The sequence below is a fragment of the Scaptodrosophila lebanonensis genome, unplaced genomic scaffold (assembly GCF_003285725.1).
Source record: "Scaptodrosophila lebanonensis strain 11010-0011.00,11010-0021.00 unplaced genomic scaffold, SlebRS2 tig00000136-arrow-arrow-pilon, whole genome shotgun sequence".
NCBI classification, from domain to species: domain Eukaryota; kingdom Metazoa; phylum Arthropoda; class Insecta; order Diptera; family Drosophilidae; genus Scaptodrosophila; species Scaptodrosophila lebanonensis.
Genome location: NW_022060586.1, coordinates 1,037,669 through 1,060,704, shown reverse-complemented (window position 1 = coordinate 1,060,704; position 23,036 = coordinate 1,037,669). Strand labels below are relative to the sequence as shown.

The window sequence follows — 23,036 nt, the reverse complement described above, 5'->3', positions numbered from 1 at the left end:
ATTGATATCACTGAATCGAAGCAAAATGTTTCCAGGCATAATTTTTCAGTGGTCTGCATCAATTGCATGGGCCTTGTGAGTCTGAACTGTGCATTTTTAATTACTTGCACGTCTTCTTTAATTCTGCCAATTAAAATGTATCTGCTCGTATTTTGAGCATACTTGTAACTGCCAGCAAGGAAAGGGGCAATATTTAACGCAGCCAGCTTACTGAGGTATTAATGTTCACTTATTGGATGGGAAGGTGTACAAGAGGTGGACAGGCAGATTGGCCGGCAGTTGTTTGTTTGTCCGTCTGGCTACTCGGTTGCCTTGCAAATTGCCACCAATTGTTGTCAATTTAAAATTGAAAAGAAGTCAAATGTTGCATGACGCTGACAAGAGTGAACGCCTTATACTCGTTTGTGCTTATTTATGCATATGTATTTGCAATATATACATCTTGCATAGTTGTGCATAAGAACCACATATGTACCATACATACTATGTATATGTATGTCTATGTACATATGTAGATATGTATATATGAAGTGTTGCAAGCTACTCGTATCTCAACGTATTTTTCACTTATCTGCGATGCTCTACAAATTGTATGCTTGTATGTATGTGTGTGTGTTTGTACATATGAAAATATTCTTATTGAGCAACGGCGTGCTAGTGGGCGTGTACGTGTGTGTTTGTGCCATTATATCAGGTCTCAAGGTAATCTCTTGATAATCAAGCTCTATGTTCTGAGTTGCCGCCTGATAAACGAATAATTCAACATCGACTCTGACGTTGCATTTTTCTTGATCGCCTGAGATTTGTTATTGTTTTTGTATCTGCCCCATAAATACTAAAACGTAACTCCTGCTACCTTTACAGCTTGATGAAAATGCGCCAAGACTGACACCATCGTAAGCTTGGACTAGGAATCGTCTACGAATATCACGTCCTCAGAGAGGAGGACTGGCATCAGGATGGCCCTGAATCAGGGCAAATATAAGCCAACCGTTTGCGCCATTGATGAGGTGGATGATCGGAGCTACAAACATAATAACGCTGTCTTAGATGATGATCGAGGCGCAACAAAACAACAAATCGAGGGAAGCGAAAAAGCACCCTTGACTACTAATCAGCAAAAGTTGCACATGGATGATGCAACGCTGACGACGAAGGATTTGGAAGCAGCGCGTAAAGACGCACTCAGTAATGCCGCTAATAGTGCCACTGATACCCCAAACTCGGCTCATGCCTCGGTTAATGGACTCCGAGGTAAGTGGACCGAAATCAGAAAACATACATACATGGAGCATTTGCTGGTTTATATTTATGTGATGTGTTACACTTACATATCCGTGCATATTTGTAATTATAATTAAACAACATACATTAAAACAAGAATACAGTGGTGATCATGGGTTCTTAATAGTTTTTATGTGTATCTCAATTGACATACTTATATATCGACTCGTCTTATATTGATAAATGATATGCATAAATGCAATTATAAATAATTATTATCTGCTGTTAGTTCGAAGTCTTATACTCCTATCATTGTCTTAGAAGTACACTAGCGGGTTTCCTTTAAAGCTTATACTTGTTCTAAGCTTGAAGACATGGGGAGCCTCGGTCGAAAGTTTTAGTTTGATGGACTTCGCTAATTGGGTTTGCCAATCGGTCCAATGGGGTGCCCCGACTTTGAAATACTCTGTACATACATATGTGTAGAATAATTATACAATTTTATAAAATTAAGAAAATTATAAAAGACAATATTCGATCGACGTTTAGTATATGAACTCACGTAAAGGGTGTATAACACCAACAGGTGTAACAACAACAGGCTTGCGGGAGGGGAAAAACGTAACAGACAGAACACATAATTCTGGTTTTATTCTTGATCAGCATGACAAGATGAGTCGATCTAGTCTTGTCTGTGTGGCCGTCCGTATGATTGTCTAGATCTCAGAGACTATAAGAGCTAGAGACACCAAATTTTGTACACATATGCCGCATATGAGACACAGTACAAGGGTACTTCAAAGTTCTTGGAGTTTAAAAAAAATCAAATTTGGCTATAACTTCTGGTTAGTGCTTACGTATCCGTTTCATCATGATATGCCGATTTAAAAGGAAGTTATAGCCATAAATGAAATCTCTGCCAAAGCTCCTGTAGTAGCTGTTGTTGTTGTTGCTGCTTTGGCCCAACTCTGTACTGCACACATGTTCACACACAGTCACGCATATGTATGTACACATAGCCCCAATCCCGATGCAAATGTGCAGTCGTACACCCGTTACGTGAGTTAAATTTATGTAATTATTCTACACATAGGTACAGAGTATTTCAAGCTCGGAGCACCCGACTTAAGCTTCCACTGGTTTTGAATGGTTTTTGTGAAGGCAGGCAGAGATTATGTTGCAAGACAATTTAGACTTTACTTAAAATAATTTGCTTTTCTATTGTTTTGTACATTATTTAAAATTCGTTAAACTCATTGTTTAGTGCTTTAAAATACGATTATTTTATATCGTGCTCTTTCATGTCCATCGTTAAAACACACACATTCATACACGCACACTCGTATACTCGTACACATATGCATTGCTACGACCATGTGGCTACAGCGTTCCTGCTTCCAGGGCGCCTGTCCTTCGATGCGCTAATGCGGTTATCCAGAAAGCGGCGCATTCTGTATGTGACGACTGCTTGCCTGTGCGCCCTTCTCTTCGTCATTATTATCATGTTGATTGCGTTTTGGCCGGAGGTGCCGTTTTACTTACGTGCGCCTCTCTGCTTGGAACGGGAGTGCGTGGAGAGCAGTCGCCAGCTGCTTTTGTGGGCGAATACCTCGCGCAGTCCTTGCCATGAGACCTACGAATGGGCATGTGGAAGTTTTGCTCGCGAATATGCCAACGGAGAATATTTTGTGATCAAGCGAGGCGAGTGGAACTATAAGACTTACAATGAGTATCAAGGTGGGTAAGCAGTAATTGAGAAAATATTAAATGGGATGATAGTCTAATCCATTTTCATTTTTGCAGAACTGGATGAACTGAATCGCTTCATCTCTATGCTTCCTAGCGAGGCGGGAGGCGCTTACTCTGTGGAGTCTATGATAAGCAGTCTATATCGTTCTTGTCGTCAAATCGATGTACTGGACAAGAGTCAGTCGGATTTGCTGCTCAAAAAAGCCATACAATCTGTTGGTAAGTCGGCACTTTTGCAGATCCTTTCTAAAATTGGATCATATAGGTATTTTGAAATGAAAATGCATATCTTTATAAGGATATATGTATGTTTATATTTGTCGGCTTTCATTTTTGACTTTTACGAAAAAAAAAAAAAAAAATTATCTTTTGAAATATTGTAGGTCCATCTTGGCATTTAATGACCGCCAGGTGGTAAATAGGTGGCGCTTTGGGCCGCCTTGTGTCCGCTGGTTGCACCACCGATGCTGGCGCCACCTGAATAGCCGCTCGTGCTGCTGTTAATAGTGCTGGACGAGCCGTGGTAGGTAGCTGCATCGGCTCCACCAATATTAGCAGCTGCACCACCATCCAGAATGCCCACAACAGACTGGGCAGGCGCCACACCGCCATCGGTGTGCTCAGAGGTTCCCTCGATTTTGTCGTATTCAGCTGGATGGTATAAACGAGGTTAACTCTTTATCCTATATCGATATGTTAGTCGTCTTACCCTGAATCTGGCGTTGTGCATGTGCAGCTTCGGCTTCAGTTTTGTATTTGATGAAGAAGACCTCAGGCTTACTGGGCACCGTTGGCGCGGGAGTAGCAATGTCGTTGACCTCCAGCGACGAGTCCTTCTTGCTTAGCACATAGATAACGGTCTTCTCCTCCTGTGGCGCATATTGAGCTGACAACTTGACATTAGCGTTACTAGAGGATGGTGCCTTAATGAAAACCACGCGGTAGTTTTTCTGCGGACGACCAATAACCAGATGCTTGGACCGTTCCAAGTTCTCGTGCTCCTCGGGCGCGGAAATAGTGATGAATTGCTTGTGCACAATAGGTGCTTCAAAGCCCGCATGTTGCTCTTGCTGCTGCTGTTGCGTTTGGTAGTTGGATGCACCGCCATTGAACGAGGCAACACCCCCAAAGCCAATGTTGTTTAAGCTGCTGCTACTACCACCACCGAAACCACCACCAAAACCACCACCGAAGCCACCACCACTGCTGCCTGAGGAACTGCTGCCGATGCCCAAAAATGAACCGACACCGGCGCCTTGTAGAGCTCCTAATGGACCATAGGAGGCAAGACTTTGAGCGTTACTGGGGGCGGCTAGAAATCCGGCGCCAATGCTGCTCAGACCTGACGAAGAGCCCGAGACGCCGCTGTCATAGTTGTAACCCTGGGGCTTGCACTCTGCCAAAACAACGAGAGAGACAAGAGCCTACAAGAAGAGAAAGGAATGCAGCTTTAAAAGAATCCTTGTTAGTAGCTGCTGCTCCTTTGATTCTCACCAGAAAGAAACGCATATTGATGATTTGATAATGCTTCGCTTGCTTCGGATTGATTGAAACTGATGCTTCTCCTCAATGTGCTGGTGATTTTTATAGCTATCCGATTCCGGCTAATCCCCACAATAACAACAAATACTCGTAATGCCGACAGCAAAATGCCAGCATCTTCATACTCAAAAACCTTTTTATACTCTGTACATGAAATGTACAAGAGTATATTAGGTTTGCGGGAGCTGAAAAATGTAACAGGCAGAAGGAGGCGTGGCAGACCCCACAAAGTATATATATTCTTGATCAGCATGACGAGACGAGTCGATCTAGCCCTGTCTGTCTGTCTGTCCGTCTGTCCGTCTGTCCGTCTGTCCGTCTGTCCGTCTGTCCGTCCGTATGAACACCTGGATCTCAGAGACTATAAGAGATAGAGACACCAAATTTTGCACAAAGATGCGTTATGTGTGTATTCTATACGAGTTTGTTTTATTTTTTTGATTTTCCCCCCCACTTCCCCCCTATGGGGGTTTTCCCGATTTTCCATTCGTATAATCGCCTATATCTCGGAGACTATAAGACCTAGGAACACCAAATTTTAGTCCCAGATGCCTTATGTGAATACGCAGAAAATGTATATTTTGGAATTCCCCTCCCTCCCCCCTCTACCCCGCAAATCGTAACTCCCGTAATTCTTGGAATTTCGAACTAAAATTTTGGAAATACCCCCAGTTGGTTATTATGTGTCCGTATGCCAAATTTCATTATGATAGACCGATTTAACAAGAAGTTATAGCCATAAATATATTTGCTGATGCAGCGCTGCTGCAGCGCTGCTCAAGCGCTGCCCGCGGCTGTTATTGATGTTGCTGTTTGGTTGACTGCGAAAATGCTTACACAGACACGAATTGATGCGCATAGGCATACATACACTCACACAGACGCAATTGCTATGTAAATGTGCAATTATACACCCTTTACGTGAGTTCGAATACCGAGAGAGGTAAAATCGATCAAATTTTTTTTTTTATTTTCTTAATTTTTTTATTTTCTATAATTATTGTAAACATATGTACAGAGTATTTCAAAGTCGGGACACCCGACTTTAGCTTTTTTACTTGTTTTATTTAAAGTTTTTTCTACTATTTTTTTCTATAATTTGTGTGGCCCCCCCTCTATAGGTTTATCTGTTTTGATTTCGGTGTGATTTGCTGTTTAATTAATTGCTTAATTATTGCGCTCCACGAACCTCTGACATTTGACTTGCCAGCTTTTGAACCTCTTCAGCACTCCAGCTCTCTCTCTCCCTCCCTCCCTCTCTCATGCTCGCCCTCTGTTTGCCTAAGTTCCACTCAGATACTGCTTCCTTTAATGTGACCCATTGTCACTGTTGTTGGAGTTTCGGCTATAAATCAAAGAGCAAACGCCAGCTGCCAATTGATCGTTTGCAAATCGTCGCCGCTTCATTGACACAGCTGCAATTTTGTCTGATTTGACGTTTGCCCCTCGTGCGACTGTTATTGCTATTAAATATGCATATATTGATTCATCCGCATTGCGCAACGATCTTTGCATCTCGTATAAAAATCTTCGTCCTTATCGTCGTCCAAGGCACACAATTTTGACCAAGGTTTTCTTTGGTGTTGGAAGGAAACCCTTAACCGATGCGGTCAAAGGTGCTTCAAAGGTCTTATGGGGCAAATTTTGATTTTTATCTGACTGAAACTTCATTCCTATACTCCAGATAAAAAATTATTGAGCGGGTTTTAGTAAATTATACCCGCTCTAGTTAATGTGATGTAAAGATTATAAGTAAGCGGCGTTTTTCCCCCAATTGTGTTCAAATTCGTTGTTCTGTTTATAAAGCAAATCAGATTTATCACCAGTATTTCAGTTTTTCCTGTTGGCTGAATTAAAATATAAATATAAATAAATATTAACATCAGGAGATCAGTTCAAACGCAATCATTTAAAGGGCAAGCGGACGGCAATTCGCCCGATCACCACTAGAAGATCCTAAGCCAATGGAAATGAAAAGAAGGCTTTAGTCGAGCAGTTGTTGGTTATTCTAGCTATTGAACTTCTAACGATTCATCCGGACCCATTGGGTACAAACTATGAAAATGGCAACGTCATTTGAGCAATATATTACAAAAATAATACTAACACTTGATGTGTGTAATTAAAAAAGTTACATTTTCCGCCGAAAAAAGAGAGCAAAGTATCAAAACATTGTACGAAGCAATAATCCACCAAAAAGATATCATATACTATAGTAAGTATATTAATAACAAGAGAGAACGCTACAGTCGAGCAAGCCCGACAGTGTAATACCCTGTACCCAGGTAAACTTGCGTCACTGAGTTATATGCGCCCATAGCAGCAGCAAAAAGAGGAAGAAGAAGAGCGAACTTGTTGCTGCAGTTTGGGGGGGTTGTACAGGCGAGAATTTGTTTTGCTAATAACTTTTCTTAGAATTGACCGAATTGAATAAAATTTTGAACAACAATAGACAATTATATATAAATTATTTGTGCAAAGTTTGGTTTAGGTAGCATTTGAAATGTGGACGATATTGACGAAATTCTGTAGCGGGGAAAAGGGGGGAAAATTCCAAAAAATAAAATAAACTCGTCCTTACCGGACCTAGGAGAATCTGGATGCCAACTTTGGTTATTCTAGCTTTTATAGTTTCTGAGATCCTTGCGTTCATCCAGACGGACGGACAGACGGACAGACGGACGGACAGACGGACGGACATGTCTAGATAGATTTCTCTCGTCATGCTGATCAAGAATATATATACTTTATGGGGTCGGAGATGCTTCCTTCTGTATGTTACATACTTTGCACAAACCTAATATACCCTTTTTACCCTACGGGTACAGGGTATAAAAAAATAAACAGTAATCGCACAAAAAATCCTCTTCATTCTTGTTGTCTTCTTGACGGTACTTTCATTTTCTTTGGCCAGCAGCAATTTATCTGTTCTTGTTTGTTCTTTTAATTTATCGGTTGTTTTGTTGCCCATTTTGTATATACACATTATTATATAATAATGTTGTTAATGAACCCCATTTGTCTGCCGTCCACGCCCCAAATGTCAAAACTGATTTGTTGTCCGCCGAGTGTTGCTATTATTCTTCTCTATCTAAATATTCTTAAAATATTTGCTTCTTGACTGCGAATTTTTCATAAAAATTATCGAAATAATACTTCCGCAAAAATAGAATTTAAGCTGGAATCGTTTACCCATCACTGTGTTCGGCACATATTTAGTTTTTTTTAAAAAAAAAAAAGAAATTAATCAAAGTCTTCTTTTTATTGCCTATTTATTATTTAAACGTTATAGGCTTGTGAGAAATGTATTTTGTATTTCTCTGCTTTAGTAACTATTACTGGTTACTAAACAAAAACTGTTTTAAATATTTGCTTCCAATAATTATTTGAAATAAAATATTTGATTAATTTCATTATTAGTAATATAAATATGAACACTTAGGTATATTACATAAATGAGTTACATTTTGTTTACCGAGAAACAAAAAAAATTATTTATTTATTTATTTATGGGCTAGCTTAAAGTTAAAACTATAAGCTAACAGAGGTTTATAGCCTGGCTACCAGGGCCTTAAGCTATATTTGTTTACATTTTAACTATTAATTAAATAATTAATTGTACTATTTAAATTTATATTTACATTATTTACATTTATAGATATGTGTTGACAGATGTTTATATGTAATAGCCTTAAATTTTGTTGTATAGTTTGGTTTGTTTTTAGGAAGTTTATTATTATTTTTAGGTTTTCTGCTGTAGGATTTGAGAGGATGTGGATGGGGTTATTATCAGCTAGGTATTTTGTGCGTGCGGCTGTTAATGTGGGACATTGAATGAGTAGGTGTTCAATATTTATCTGGCTGTTTGTTTGGCATAGTGGACAGAATTTGGAGATGTTTTTATTTAAGTAGTGTTCGTTTGTGAGTTTTGTGTGACCCAGTCTTAGTTTGATAATTTTGGTTTGGTCGAGCCTTGAAAGTTCATTGTGTTGTAAATTTTTCAAGATATTTTGAATGTTAGTCTTTTTTGGGTTTATTTTTTTATACCAGGTGGAGCAAAGATTGTGGTTATGTTGGTCCGATGTATATTGAGTTTTGTAATATTTGTTGATGTCGTTTGTATTGTAATTAATTGTGGTGATGAGGGGTAATTTGTAAGCTGACTTGGCGTTTGAGTCAGCGAGCTCATTACCTTTAATGTTGATATGGCTTGGTATCCACATAAGCTTTATTTTGTTAGGTGAGCGCATAATTAGATTTCTAATTATTTTCGCATAGAGGCCGTGGTTATCAATGTTCCTGATCGATTTTAGTGCAGATAAGGAGTCAGAACATATGATGAACTTTCTCCTTTTTGTTTTGATAAGATTAATAGCTTCTAGGATGGCAATTATTTCTGCTGAGTATATTGATGTATATGTTGGTAGGATTCCAATTTTGAGGACAGATTGTTCTGTTGTGATGGCAAAAGCTGTTGTGTGAGTGGATTTTGATCCATCTGTGTATACGAAAAAAATTAAAAAACAGGAACTCATACAAAAGTACCATAGAGTAGTTGGCCGAAATCAGCTTTCAAACTTCGAAATACCCAATTTACAAGTCCCTTGGAAGACGAGTTTCTTTTGGTTTGTTCAAAATTCTGTCAAAATGCAGACATAATTAAAATTCTCTACTTTAATTTTGCAGCATCGGGTCCGCACTTCCTCATCTTTGTGCCTCAACTGAATTTACTGCTCTTTGGACCAAAAGTGGCCTCTACATACATACTTACTATATACTACCTTTGCCTATAAGCCCAGATCACATTAATTTTTTTTACAAAAGACAAATGTTTCATTTTTGATACAAAAGTCCATGATATGCCTCCTCACGAAACTTTTCTTCATTGTCTCTCAATCATTTGTGAAAAATTGCCTACGTTAGTGGAGATCTGAAGACTGAAGTTTAAGTTCCAAGATCTTTTACGGTTGATATCTGTTGTAATTGCGCATACTCGTAGTATGTACTTATGAACTTACAGTTAGAGCAGCTAAGGTGCAAATGCTTTACCAATTATCACATGAGCATTAAATGACATACAGTGGGCGCCAAAAGTCTACATACGATCTCTTATACAATGTATTCCTGTTTTTTTTTTTTTTGTTGCACGAAACTTTGTAATAATTTAGTGTTTTTGTGCTCCACACCTCATTCCGCTGATATTAATATTTTCGATAACGTGTGAGGGTAGTTGGCACAGTACAAGTTTTTTTTTTCTGATGGTCTTAGAGACTATAAGAGCTAGAGATACCATACATAGATGCGTTATATGTTTATACAGTAGAAGTATATTTTAAAATGGTCTTCCAGCCCCCCATTCACCCGTTATTAATAATTTTTCATAACTCCTGTAATTCCTGGAATTACGTTTGGTTAGTGCTTATGAGGTTATTGCACTCAATTCGATTCACATGCATTCGTTTGACATTTGGCCAACAACCCATCGCACCCATTTGGGCTCGTTCTAACTTTCTTGCTCGGCTCGCAGATGCCAAGGCTTCTTATTAATGTGGTGTTGGTGGGATTTGGCCGAGAACTATGAACTGCAATATTACCCAAGATGAGCCTCAGGGAGGGCAGTCGAGAAGAAGAAATACTCGCCATTCATCAAAACTATGCACGTCGGCGAATAGGCAATTAGAACGGGAACTACGATATCCACAACATGAACTGTCTGGCGTGGCCAAGATTTAGTTGACTGCTCTAGAGTAAACTTAAACATTAATTGATTAGTCAGATGACAAACGACAGTTAAGCTTCTAACGTTCATTAAGCAGATATCAAGTGTGAAAAAGTACAAAAATTAGGTCAGCTTTGGCGTGCCGAAGCTTTTATACCCTTGCAAGCTTATTATAATTCGTCAAAATCTAATGCTTTCAATATTTATATATAAAGACTTTTTAAACCCTGTACCCGTAGGGCAAAAAGGGTATATTAGGTTTGTGCAAAGTGTGTAACATGCAGAAGGAAGCACCTCCGACCCCATAAAGTATATATATTCTGAATCAGCATGACGAGAGAAATCGATCTAGACATGTCCGTCCGTCCGTCTGTGTGGATGAACCGAAGGATCTCAGAAACTATAAAAGCTGGAGTAACCAAAGGTCCGAGAAAGGAATTTATTTTATTTTTTTGAATTTAAAACATTGCAATGCTTGTTTAGGGAATTTGAACTTTCCAACTGTGTGGCGGACCCTTAAAGAAAATTCATAGCAACACATTCAATTGGTTAAGATTGAATTTTATTCAATTACTTGTAAAATTACATGCTACATTATTTAAATACGTAAAAACTATCACAATTTGGCTATGCTGGAACGGCCTGCTGGTGTCTAAATGAGCACCATTCGCTCGCCTGGCTGGCGCGTGAAGTAGAAACCGCCGTAGTATTCCTCCAGGTCGCAGAGGTCGCGCTTCAGTTGCGCCTCCAGCTGAGCCTGCGCCGCTCTTTGACGCGCCGTTGGTCGCCGCATGCTGCCCTGCTCGGTGTTAAGCTTGGGCAGACGAAAGGAGAGACGACGCCGCACCTTAATCTCGCCAACAAAATCGTAGAGCGGTTCAGCTGGGTTCTGCTGTTGCTGCCACTGACGTGCATCCGTATGGGAGGGAAAGCCCCGGGGCGTTGTCTGTCCCGACAAAGCTTCGCTGATGTCATGCGGTCGGCGCATTAGTAACGGCGCCGGACTGGAATCCGGATCCTCGAACATGCACTTCCACTGAGCATAGCGGCAGTCGGCCTTGGACATCTTGTTGAGCTTGGTGGGCGTCAGTAGCGTGCCGCAGGAGCCGAACGAGCTGCACCGTGGCATGGGACGAAGTAGTGCGGCACTTGAGGTTTTCCGTGTCAGCTTCCGAGCACTTGATTTGCTTCCATTATGTCCTTTCCGACGTCTTAGGCGCAGGCGTAAACGATTTGTTAAGCTGCGACGGAGCTTGCGCAGCATGCCGGGTAGTCGGAGGTTGAGGCTGGGCAGACAAAAAATGTGAGGCTTACTGATCGCCAAGCTGGTGGCATTCTTTTTCCCGCTTCGATCATACTGGGAACTGTGTGTGGCACCCATGATAGATATTCGTTCGACTACTTTTAAGCGATTGACTAGGAATTAAATTTGATGTAATGCCTTCGCTTGATCTTCGATGTTTGCTTTCTGACTGCTGCGGAACGTCTGTGTCTGCATCGGTCGGTGGCTTTGGTATTTATTCCCGCCCCAGGTATACCGGGTGTACCTAATTTGCATGGCCTGTCGGCCCGACCGCCCGTCAAATGTCTGGCTACCTGTCCAATAGGCACGCACGTGCTCCTTCATCGGCATTCGCACCATAAAACAACCGGCTTAGCGGCGCAACTTTTATGAGGTCTCCTTTATCCTGACCACTGGCAAAAACATTTGCGCTCATAAAATGCGCTTCAATTTGCAAATTTTTGCGCACATGCGGGATTTATTTTATGATCAGACGGGTTTTTGTAACGCTACTGATCCATGATCAGACTTCTGATGCTCCGTAATGGTAATTAGGTGCGACCACATGTGCCAAAACAATTTCTTGTTGTTTTCACAGAAGCAGTTGGCCAAGATGTCTCACTTCTTGGTTCAACAAACGCCCCGACTGTAGTGGCGCCCGCTTTGGAGTGCCTCAATCGGGAAGTGACAAACGACTGGGTTGGGAAATTTTTAACGCCAGACCTGATCTGATGACGACGTAAATGGCACCCTACGAGCCTCATCACGGCAGGACTGCTTGCTCCTTTGTATGCCACTCGGGTAACGTGTATCATTTGTGTGCGTGTGTTGCCCTCAGAATTGTTGTTTATGATCTTGTTGCTGTTCCTCTGAGCTTGTTCCTTAAGCGTGTCCTCTGGCTTGCATGAACTGATTCAGTTCATTGCTCCACGCTCTATGTTCCTCAACATCCATTCCAATTAATTCAAGCCAAACTTATTCTCCTTTACTACATATACTACTCTACTATACATATATACTCGTAACCATGCATACATATTGAGTAAGAATTTCGTATTTTGCATTTGTATTACGTACGCCTGAAAGTATGCAATGGCTAATATCAGTTGAAGGTTAATAAGTTCACCTTCAAATTAATGCAAAAGTAAGCTAAGAAAATGCGAAAATTTTCATTAAAGAGTGCCTTGTGTATTCACATATGTAAAACAAGTCCCACTGAAGATTTAGCAAACAAATAATACCAGGAATGTTATAAGAAATGGGACCAAAATTACAAATATTATGAATATAACACAAGAGACGGATAAATTTAGGTTGGCTCCCAACAAAAACCGTGTATTCTAGTGTGCTAGACACATTCCCAAAAAGTACCCTTAATGAAATCAATATATCAACACTTGTCTACATACATATTGGTTGTTTTTTTTTTTTAACTTAATTTTTTGTTTTTCGTTAAAAAAGAGTATAAAGAATTTTCCGAAAGGAGACTAATTCATTTTTGTAGGTTTTGTTGGGAAGCTACATACTATACGACTTTAAGTATTTCTTTTTTACACATATTTCACATTTCATAATCACACAAAATAAATAAAACCGATTTATTATTACAAATTCAACTACCTTTTAATTTTCGAGCATTTTTTTTCGAATTTCATACAAAATGGCTTAGAATCGTTTATCAAGGTCTGATGTTATTTAAAGAGCATGTATTGGTAATATAAAAAGTTCCACCAAGTTTGAGGTTGAAAAACCTATTATTCTTTTCAAATTTACATTAACATAACTTTATTATTGTTAATATAATTTCCTTAAATTAAAACGCTGTTGAAAATACTCCTTGAATGCCTTAAGAGTTAATTATGGCTTCAGTAAATCCTACATTTTAAGGCGTAGGAATTTGTATATCTTGCATATAGAAGACTTTTATTTAGATTTTCCATTGTCAAGCCCAGCAAGTGTTGTCTGACGAAATCGACCTTTACATACACCATTAATATCAGCTTTAAAGCCATGTTAAAATTCGCACCGCGCAATGCGAATTGTTAAGTCGCCATTCCAAATGCGCTCACTGCTGTGTACCCTGCGGGCTATTAGCGTCGAATCCTGCAAATGCATGCCTCTGATGCGAAACCAAATCTTAGGCAATAATACAGCCACAGCTCAATGCAGTTCCATTTAATCTACCTGGTGGAATAACGGGAGCGGTAAAGGGTTCTTCGGCGTTGACAGCACCTGAAACCATTTTATGATGTCATAAAAATCCGGGGAAAATATTGGGTTTGTTTTTTATTTTCTATATAACCCTTTTTCTGACAAACGAAAGAGACATACGAGCAAGGCCGACAGTGAAATACCCTGCACCCGAACAAACTTCCGGCACTGAGTAATATGCGCCCATAGCAACAGCAAAATGAAGAAGAAGAGCGAACTTGATGCCACAGTTTGTGGGCGTAGTACTGGAGTGAAATTATCTGGCTAATAACTTTATTTAGAATTGGCCGATGTAAGTGTAATCTCAAACAAAAGTAGATTATTGTATAAAGCACAGCTAGTCGAAGGGCAAATAATATTCCCCCGACAGTCAATGTTTGTTGACATACATAAATTAAGATTACAGTTTTGTAGTTTGGAAAATTATTTGGCTTTGGAAAAGTGGACAGTATTGAAGAAATTCTGCTGCGTGTGAAGGGGGGAATAAAGAGCCAACGACAGACACACAGAAGAAGGCGTGGCGACGCTACAATATAAAATATATATTATTTATTTTATATTTATTTATCAGGATGATAAGTTAGTTACCGCCATAAATCTCTGACCAAGATCTGTCCGCAGCTGTGATTGTTGTTGCTGCTTTGGCTCAATTCTGTACTGAAAAAACTTTTCATTACGCACAAAAGCAAATAATCAAATAGGAAATAGTCTTCTATATCTGCATACCAAGTTTGGTGAATGTGGGGGTTCAGCAGTTTTCCAAACCAGGCGCTCGTCCATACAGACAGTTATACAGATCGATTTGTTACGACATGCTGAGTAAGAATTTATATAGTTTACATGTTTTGCTTAATATAGTACTTAAAACATTCACTGTTGTGTTAGATGCATTGTTATATGCAGAAGCAACAACGTGAGAACAAGAACTTTGGATAGATATGGAATTATATATCGTAGGTATTATTTTTGCACTCTTCTGGAATAACATTTAAAAACAAAATTATAAATCCATGTGTTTTGATATCTAATGCAAGACAAATTGTTACAATGTACATATAAGGTAAAGCCATCTACATATGTATCTTTCTTAATCAATGCTATTTAAATGGTACACCTACTTCTAATAAAAAATTGGCACGACCTCCTCGGCAGGCAGGTTATCAGTAAGCAGCTTGCACCTCGGTGTCGGCAAAGGCAGCAATAGCTTTACGTTCACCAAATCCAGTAACAAGATGAGCAGCAACAACAAAACAACAACTACTACAACAACTCTGTCGCACAATACGCAGACAACTTTGAATCATAGTTTATTTTTATCTCGGTTCAACACCATATACCGAAATGCCGCCTTTAATAAAAGAAGAATACAAAATTTCAATATAACTGCCATAATTTGAATGCGTTTTGGACGGGTATTAGAGCGCTCGACTATGCCGACTCGCCCAACCGATGTTTCCGTTGCGTTAAAACCGCATTTTATATGGCTAAGATGTTATGATTTATGCATGCTTACAGCCTTGAACATTAGTCTATCAAAGCAACTAAAAAGCATTTGGTATGTATGCATATAGAAATGGTTTATAAATATTTTTATTTATAAAAATATAACAACAAATGTCTGTGTGTGTGTGTGTCTTTTTTTTGAAATGGTGCCGCCGATGAGCTGGGAAAAAACGTCAACAAGTTCTGTGTGCAAACACATTTGTATTGTGGCCACTCGATCAATTTTGGTCATTTGTTGCATGATACTAATTACATACTCATATGGCCAATAATTGTAATATTCAAGAAAAGTCAATTGACTTAGAACACAAACCTGTTGCAATGATGTGCCAGCTGATTACGCTGAAGCTAGTTATTGCATGTTCTTATTTATCTTCGTCGCCTTCTTCGGCGCAGACGTTAAGATTAATAGCTCCTAGTGTCTTAGCTGCCAATCATAAAAAGTTTGACACGTCGATACAAATGTATTTGACCACGCAACTTTAAAAATACAGTTTAAACAGCAGTCGGGCAAGTTCCTCACTGAAATACCCTGTACCCAGAAACCAAAGCATATCAGAAGCAAAAACCCTACAATTTACGTGGTTAGTACTGGATTAAAATTGTTTGGGCAATAGATTTTCTAATCGTCAAATTTGAAATAAAGATATACAATTGGATACAAAATAGGAATTTCGAAAAGGCAGTTATTATTGACGAATTCCGCAGCGGCATAAATCAACAAAATGAAATCATGAAATCAAATCATGACCTGATTTGAAATAAAGATGTACAATTAGATACAAAATAAGAATTTCGAAAAGAATTTCAACCAAATTTGATCAGTGTGGGCTTCGTGGGCTTGCCCTATCATGCTGATTAAGCACTTACAATATATATTTTATGGGGTCGGAAATGCTTACTGTTACATACTTTGCACAAATCTAGTATACCCTCTTTACCCTTCGGCTGTAGGGTATAAAATGCGAAATAATGGCCAAATTCGAAATCCAGTTAATTAAAAATCTACCAAAAAAAAAGAGGAAAAAAAATGCATTGGCGTTAAAAAGTGCACGTGTATCAGAGATTGTATATGCCTTTTTTGTTTGCCAAATTGATTTGCAAAGTTTATGTAAATTTAACTAATGTCTAACATTCAACTTTACAGTTTGTGGCTGTGAGACGCAACTGATCCCCTGCATATGTGATTGATAGATATACTACTTAATATAATTGGTGAGGTACGGATATTGTAGAGCTACAAAAATTTGCTTATACAATTATGGGTTAAGAACGCATGATCAATCACATATGTATAGTTCTAATAAGAAACATTGCGAATTTTAAGTTACAGTTACAATTCCACTTGTCAGCCAGTTATTGCTAGTTCTACAATATTTTAAATTGTTAACTTGAAGTTAAAACTACTAAGGCAACGCGTTTCTAGATTTAGTGAATGCGTCTCTCAGCTATACTGAACTAACTAAACTTTTTACCTAAATACTTGTATTTCCAATGAAACGAAACTCATCTAAATGCTCTCTGAAAAAAGGGTTACTACAATTGTTTAATATTACCAGATCGTGAATAGCATCGTGGGATAATTAAATAAGGCGGATAGTCTCTGCAATCTTTCTTTTTGCTCTTTCTTTGCCTCTTATATAGTATTTTTTCAGAAGAACATACATAACTTCTTGTTGCGATCAGTAAACACTGACTTGCAAGTAGTTTGGCCTGATTGTATAAAATTTAATTTTTTTAAAACTTTTTTATATATGTATGTATAGTAAGTATATATATTTTTTATATATAAAAACTCGTACATACAATGGACTGGTTCTTGTTTTTTATACTTTTTCATACAATAGCTGAATTGAATAGCTATTGAAGAGCCATGTAGTTATGCAACATTCTATAGTCGTATCAGAATTGGGTCAATTAGTAGTAAGTTTCGTGCCTTTTCTCATGATTTACCCGATATACTCGTATACGTAGCGACTGTTCTTGTTGAAGCTGGACGAAACATATTCAGCAGTAGTATAGAAGGTTTTTTTTGGCATCCTGCAATCTCAATGCAATACTGTGTTGAGTGTATACACTTCCCATATACATGCTGGACAAAACACATAAGGCGACAAATATGCACGTCCGCATTGACGAAGGAAGCCGTTAGCACATCAGACGTCGTCAGTTGGCACAGGGTCAAAGCACTTTGCGAAAAAAAAACACTTGCACTACATTCATACATATGCATGAGATAGAAAAAAAACTTTGCAAAAATTATTCGATAAAAAACGAAAACTCTTTTTTGTTTTATTTTGCTATCTTTTATGACGAGTTTCTGTTTTTCTTATCAGTTTCTATGCAAATGCGCGCGCCTTTAATTTCCAACCGCAGCGACAAGTTTTAATGGGCTTTGAGTTGCTCGTGGGGCAGTCGTTAAGTCCAATTAGCCCGTTGTACAATAAAACAAGAAAACGCAGAAAACTGGCGCCGGCGCTGGTTGATGATAGAGTTGTACATAAGTGCATATTTGGTCATTTAATGTCTTCCTTTTGTTATTGTTTTTTGTTGTAAAGTAGTGGGAAGCGATCTCTGTTAGAAGCTACGTCCAAACGACGGCGGCAGAAGTGGCGTTAATGGAGCGGGCTTCTGATAATAATACCCAGCATTTGTCTTGTGATTTTCATAGCCGGCAGAATTGTTAACATTATTGGCTACCACAGCGTTACCATTGTCCAAGGCACCAATAACCGACTGAACGGGTGCTACAAAAGGCGCCGCATGCTCGGAATTGCCGCCCAGCTCATCGTATTGCGATTGTATCTCGCGCTGTGCTGCCACTGCCTCCTCATTTGTCTTATACTTGATGAAGAAAACCTCCGGCTTCTGTAGCTGCTGGTTCTGGGTGGGCGCCACGATGTCCTCGGCATCCAGTTCCTTCTGCTTGCGCGTGAGCACATAAATAACAGTGCGCTCCTCCTGCGGCGCCAGTTCCGCCGTGTACTTAAGCTGAGCATTCTCGGAGCTGGGCGCGCGTATGAAAATTACACGATAATTGCGAGTTGGGCGTCCAATGAGTAGGTGTTTGGTGTTCGATTGTGAATCTAACGGCTCCTCTGGTGCCGAAATGGTATAAAACTGTTTTGTAATGATCGCACCATCCTGATTGCCAGAGTTGTGGTTTGTGTTTGAGCTGGGCGGCAAATAAAATGGACCTGGCAAAGCTTCGCTTCTAAAATGCTGCAGACTTAGCCAAAGCACCAAAATATAAGCGAAAAAGTTGTCCATAATGCGAATAGGTGAATTAAGCACGGCGAACTCAGAGGGAACCTTCAAATGCACCCTTACTTATATACACGAGTCGCTGGGAAATCGGGTGCGAAAAACTACCAAGATCTTTCATAATCGCTTGTATGTAGTTTAGACAACATTAAATCTGGGTAAAGAGAAAGAAAACTCCTTATCCGTTGGCAAAATCTGTTAAGCTCAAGCACCAGGCTGCTGCGGGGCACAGTGGTCTAAATTTATCTTGCAACATAAAACAGCATCGCTGGATATGGCAATTTTTTAATCAGTTATATTTGTGTGTATCTTAGCGTTTTATTTCAAAGCGATCCTATGGAAAATAATCTCTCTGAGTATAAAATATAGTCCGAAATATGTATAAATGATCTTTTTGACCATAACAGTTAGGGACTTCAAACTTCGCATGTACATATGTAGATACGTTTACAAATCTTATTACAAGGCGTATAATAGTTGAACTGAAGATCCATTTTAAAAGCCCACATTTAATTGTTGACTCATTTGTTTTTTTTTTTCATTCACCGAAATGTATATTGTTAAACCACTGTTCAGTCGCCCATTTTCTCTGGTGGCTGCGTCGCTCGCATAATTAATTGATTATTACAGCACATTTAATGTGCTACTCTAAAACAAAAGACTTAGGCAACGAACGTGCTCACCCGCTGTTTGTTGTTATAAATTAATTGTGCGTAAAATTGTTAAAAGTTTAAGCATCAGTTTATTAAAAAAAGCCATATATTAAATATTTGTTTATATTGTGAGAGGAAATAGCAGCATCAGGTATAAGTAATACATAGATGTGTTTGGACTTAAAGTCGGCATGGATGATAATGACAACACCACCTCAATAGTATTAGTAATACTATGATATTGTTCCTTAATGATTAACATATTTTGTTTATAAAATGATTTTATACCGTCCAATAAAAAGGTAACGGGTATTTTATTGTTGGTATAGAACCCAGAAGAAAGAAAAATGTTACATAAACTATGCACAAGTAATATTTCATTTCATTTATTCACAAAAATTGGCTCATTAATTGGTGTGTATCTATAATTAGCTAATAACACAAGTACACAAACACACATAGACACGATTCTGATGTAAATGTAAATGTATGTATGCTTGTATGGAATATTTTATATTTAATTTCGTTAATTAATTAAATTAATGTAGTTAATTAATTTAATTTAATTAATTTAGTTAATTAATTTCATTTAATTAATTTTTTTATTTTTATAGCCTGTACCCAAAGGGTGAAAGGCTATACTAGTTTTGTGCGAATGTATGTAACACACAGAAGGAGGCGTGGCAGACCCCACAAAGTATATATATTCTTGATCAGGGTGACAAGCCGAGTCGATTTAGCCATGTCCGTCTGTCCGTCCGTCCGTCTGTATGAGCGCAAGGATCTCAGAAGGTACAAGAGCTAGAATTACCAAACTTGGTATCCAAGTTCCCATAAGCCCTAGGCAGGTCAAGTTTATTTTTTTATTCTGATACACCCCCCCACTCCCCGCAATTCTTGTTTTTTTACAACTTCCGTAATTCTTGGAATTTTGAAATTAGTTTTAGTAGTTACGTCCAGTTAGTGCTTATGTGCCCGTATGCCAAGTTTCATCATGATAGGTCAATTCTGAAGAAAGTTATAGCCATAAATGAAATCGCTGCTCATGCTCTGCTTGCAGCGCTGCCCGCATCTGTTGTTGTTGTTGCTTATATGTATATACACGTATATAAACACATATATGCGTATATAAGATAAGTGATGTAAATGTAAAACTGTACATAAACATGTTTTCTATGTATGTATTAAATAAATTTTCTTAATTGATTCAATAAATTATTTAAATTTTTTTTTAAATAATTTAATTTTTTTTAATATTTTTTTTTAGTTTTTTCTTTTTTGTGGAGAGTACAGTCTATTTTACTGTCGGGCTTGCTCGACTGTAGCGTTCTGTCTTGATTTTTATTCTTTTTTACTCCGCTTGGGAGCTTAGGGCTTCTACAAGAACATTTTTCCATCTGACTCTCAATTTCTAGCCGTCTGTCTGTCTTGGCTGTATCCCATGTGGTGTTGTTTCTGTGTTAAATTCTGAAGGTAATCCGCCGCCAGGTTGTCGTCTTTTTTTTAGGTCTGTCGACCCGACTGCTTTCTTGGAAGTGTTCCTCCAGAGTATCCGTAACATCGACATCGAAGTGGAGCCGTTTTGGGTTCATTTGTCTTGTATAAGTTTCAATAATCATTTGTTGTCAGTCGGCCTGGTGGTTGGCCAGATGCGACTTATCCCAGTGGTGGGGCCGCCACCTGTCGCCGCCGGGGAGAGACGTCTTGGGGGGTTAAACTATTGTGTTGTCCAGATAGCGTGGATGGATGTGTTCTTTTTTGTGGATAAATGACCACGACGTTGAAGGCATGTATTTAGGAGAGTTTTCGAGAGGAGACATTTTTGGGTCATGCTCTCGCCATGAGTGGGGCTCGAATCCACGACCTCTTGTTTGGTGTGCGCATGCGCTATCCACTACGCCACCGAGGCCCCCATTAGATAATTAATTAAATTAATTTAATTTCTTTTTTGTGGGGTGGTACAGGGTATTTAAGAGTTAAGCCTGCTCGACTTTAGCATTCCTTTTTTTTTTTTCTTAAAGTGAAACAAATGTTACAACCCGAATCATTCAAGGGGCGCCTAGCATAGCTCAGCGAGCTAGCAGGAATCCCACCATGTGATTTCGTTCCTTGAGTAGGTATTCGATTCGAATCACGCCGCAACCATCATGACAAGAAGCATGTTTACAAAAATGTCAAAGTTATCATATAATTTAATAAATGTACAAAATAGGACAGATCTTAAATAAAGAATAAAAATAAAAAATTCCAAAAATTTCGAAAAATCAAGTATGTATTTTTGTATTCTTTCGTAGATTATAAAAAGAAAACGAAAAATAAACGAAAGTCGATCGGAGGAAAATTTCAAATTTTGCAAACAAACTTTGGGGACTTTGGGGTCCTTTGCGCCCCAACTTTTTTTCTGCTGGAAAACGCCTATAATTCAGGCCCCAGGAAAAATTTCAGAAAACTATACAAACTGAGTTTGAAGACGATCGGTTGAAAAGTTCCGATTTTTTATACAAACTGTGGAGCTTGTTTTCCCCCTTTGGAGCTCGAATTTTCCAAACCCACTCTTTGTAAAGAGATATTTTTGAGTCCAAATTTCAACATCCTAGCTTTTACCGTTTGAGCTGTGCGTTGATCACCAATTAGTCAATCAGTCAGGACAAACAATTGTATTTATGTAGATTGTACGCAAAGGTGCACGGTACTTTAAAGTCGGTGCACCCGACTTTAGCTTTTCCACTTGTTTGTTTCAAGTGTATTGTATTGTTGTTTTTGGTGATTGGTGGCCTGCATATTTAAGTCAAAAAAAAGCGAAGCTAAAATTGCCCAGTGACAACTTGCCTATGCTTTAAAGGCTGCTTAAATTTTTCTCATTAATTTTTCTGATTAATTAATGATTTGAATTTTTTGCGTACTATGTTTGTAAAGCGGTCTTTAAACTACAAATGAAAACTCGTATTTTTCAGTGCCTACATCCAGGCGCGTATTTTTGGGCACTAATGACCTGTTTGTATTGCCATCGTCGTCTTTGTTTCTAATACTGATGTTGCCCATTGATTTCGTTGCCATTGGGCTTATTTAGGCGTTCCGATTCTTTGTAGCCTCACAGCCTCGGTGTAGATAAGCTGATTGGTTCATTTGGCCATGCGTTTAGCTCCATATTCCATATTCGTTCGACTGTCAACAACTCATACTCGTAACAATTAAAATATCAACAGAGGTGGGCTGCATAAATTCATTTCATTTTTGAACTGGTTCGACATCCGCTGCTTGCTGACTATATTAAGCACCTAAATTTACATAAACTGACGCGTAATTCCCACACTTTCATGTGGCATTTAAGCCAAAAACTCAACTGATTTGATTTATGATAAGTTTTATTACGAAAAATTGTGTTATGTTTGTTATTGAAGACAGTAAAACTGTGAGTCCGTCTCTTTGTATACGTGTATATAACATAGAATATATAAAAAGTGGTTTAAATTATACTATATAATATATTTTGATCTGCCTGCATATTAGCAGACTGCTAGGATCACATTTGCTGTAAAAGTGAATTTGTATGGTCTTGTAACTTGTTACCGTGTTGATTAGTGAACTAGATTTCTGATCCAATCCTACGAATGGCCCAATAGGGATGCACAGACAAGTTTTGCATTTCAATACAGAAGTCAGCTTCAGCTTAGGCTATCAGATAAGGGCGTCGTATATCACTACAGGTATAGCCATCTGATGCCTTTTGAGTCGATCACAAGAGATCAATTCTGGATGATATGTATTGGAGGTAAGCAGGACCCCATCCAGGAAATGATGGAGTGATAAATACCTTTGCGAGTTATCGCCTTGGATATTGACTCTTGGCCAGCGCTGGTCAAAGTTTTCTTAATATAAAATTGCTTGA

The 23,036-nt window shown here is 38.7% G+C and overlaps 4 protein-coding genes across 6 annotated transcripts in view; 1 reads left to right on the top strand and 3 right to left on the bottom strand.

The window, feature by feature from the left end:
- Positions 1–23,036, top strand: part of LOC115629210 (protein gone early) — a 46,950-nt gene that overhangs the window by 10,578 nt on the left and 13,336 nt on the right. For 2 of the 3 annotated variants that reach the window (XM_030525611.1, XM_030525610.1), the window contains exons 2-4: positions 865–1,254; positions 2,611–2,961; positions 3,028–3,192. In XM_030525611.1, the coding sequence (XP_030381471.1) occupies positions 960–1,254; positions 2,611–2,961; positions 3,028–3,192 (811 nt within the window). In that variant the 5' untranslated portion in view covers positions 865–959. The remainder of the gene's footprint in view (positions 1–864; positions 1,255–2,610; positions 2,962–3,027; positions 3,193–23,036) is intronic. The other variant, XM_030525612.1, reaches the window with a different exon arrangement.
- On the bottom strand, positions 3,371–4,482 carry LOC115629191 (pupal cuticle protein 36). Its single transcript, XM_030525591.1, has 3 exons — positions 4,468–4,482; positions 3,683–4,397; positions 3,371–3,624 (listed from the first exon to the last, which is right to left on the bottom strand). Exons 1-3 carry the CDS (start codon positions 4,480–4,482, stop codon positions 3,371–3,373), a joined length of 984 nt encoding a protein of 327 aa, XP_030381451.1.
- Positions 10,887–11,615, bottom strand: LOC115629211 (protein nullo). Its single transcript, XM_030525613.1, has one exon. It carries the CDS (start codon positions 11,613–11,615, stop codon positions 10,887–10,889), a length of 729 nt encoding a protein of 242 aa, XP_030381473.1.
- Positions 17,808–18,500, bottom strand: LOC115629190. The gene has a single exon (XM_030525590.1). The coding sequence runs from the start codon at positions 18,498–18,500 to the stop codon at positions 17,808–17,810; it is 693 nt and encodes a 230-aa protein (XP_030381450.1).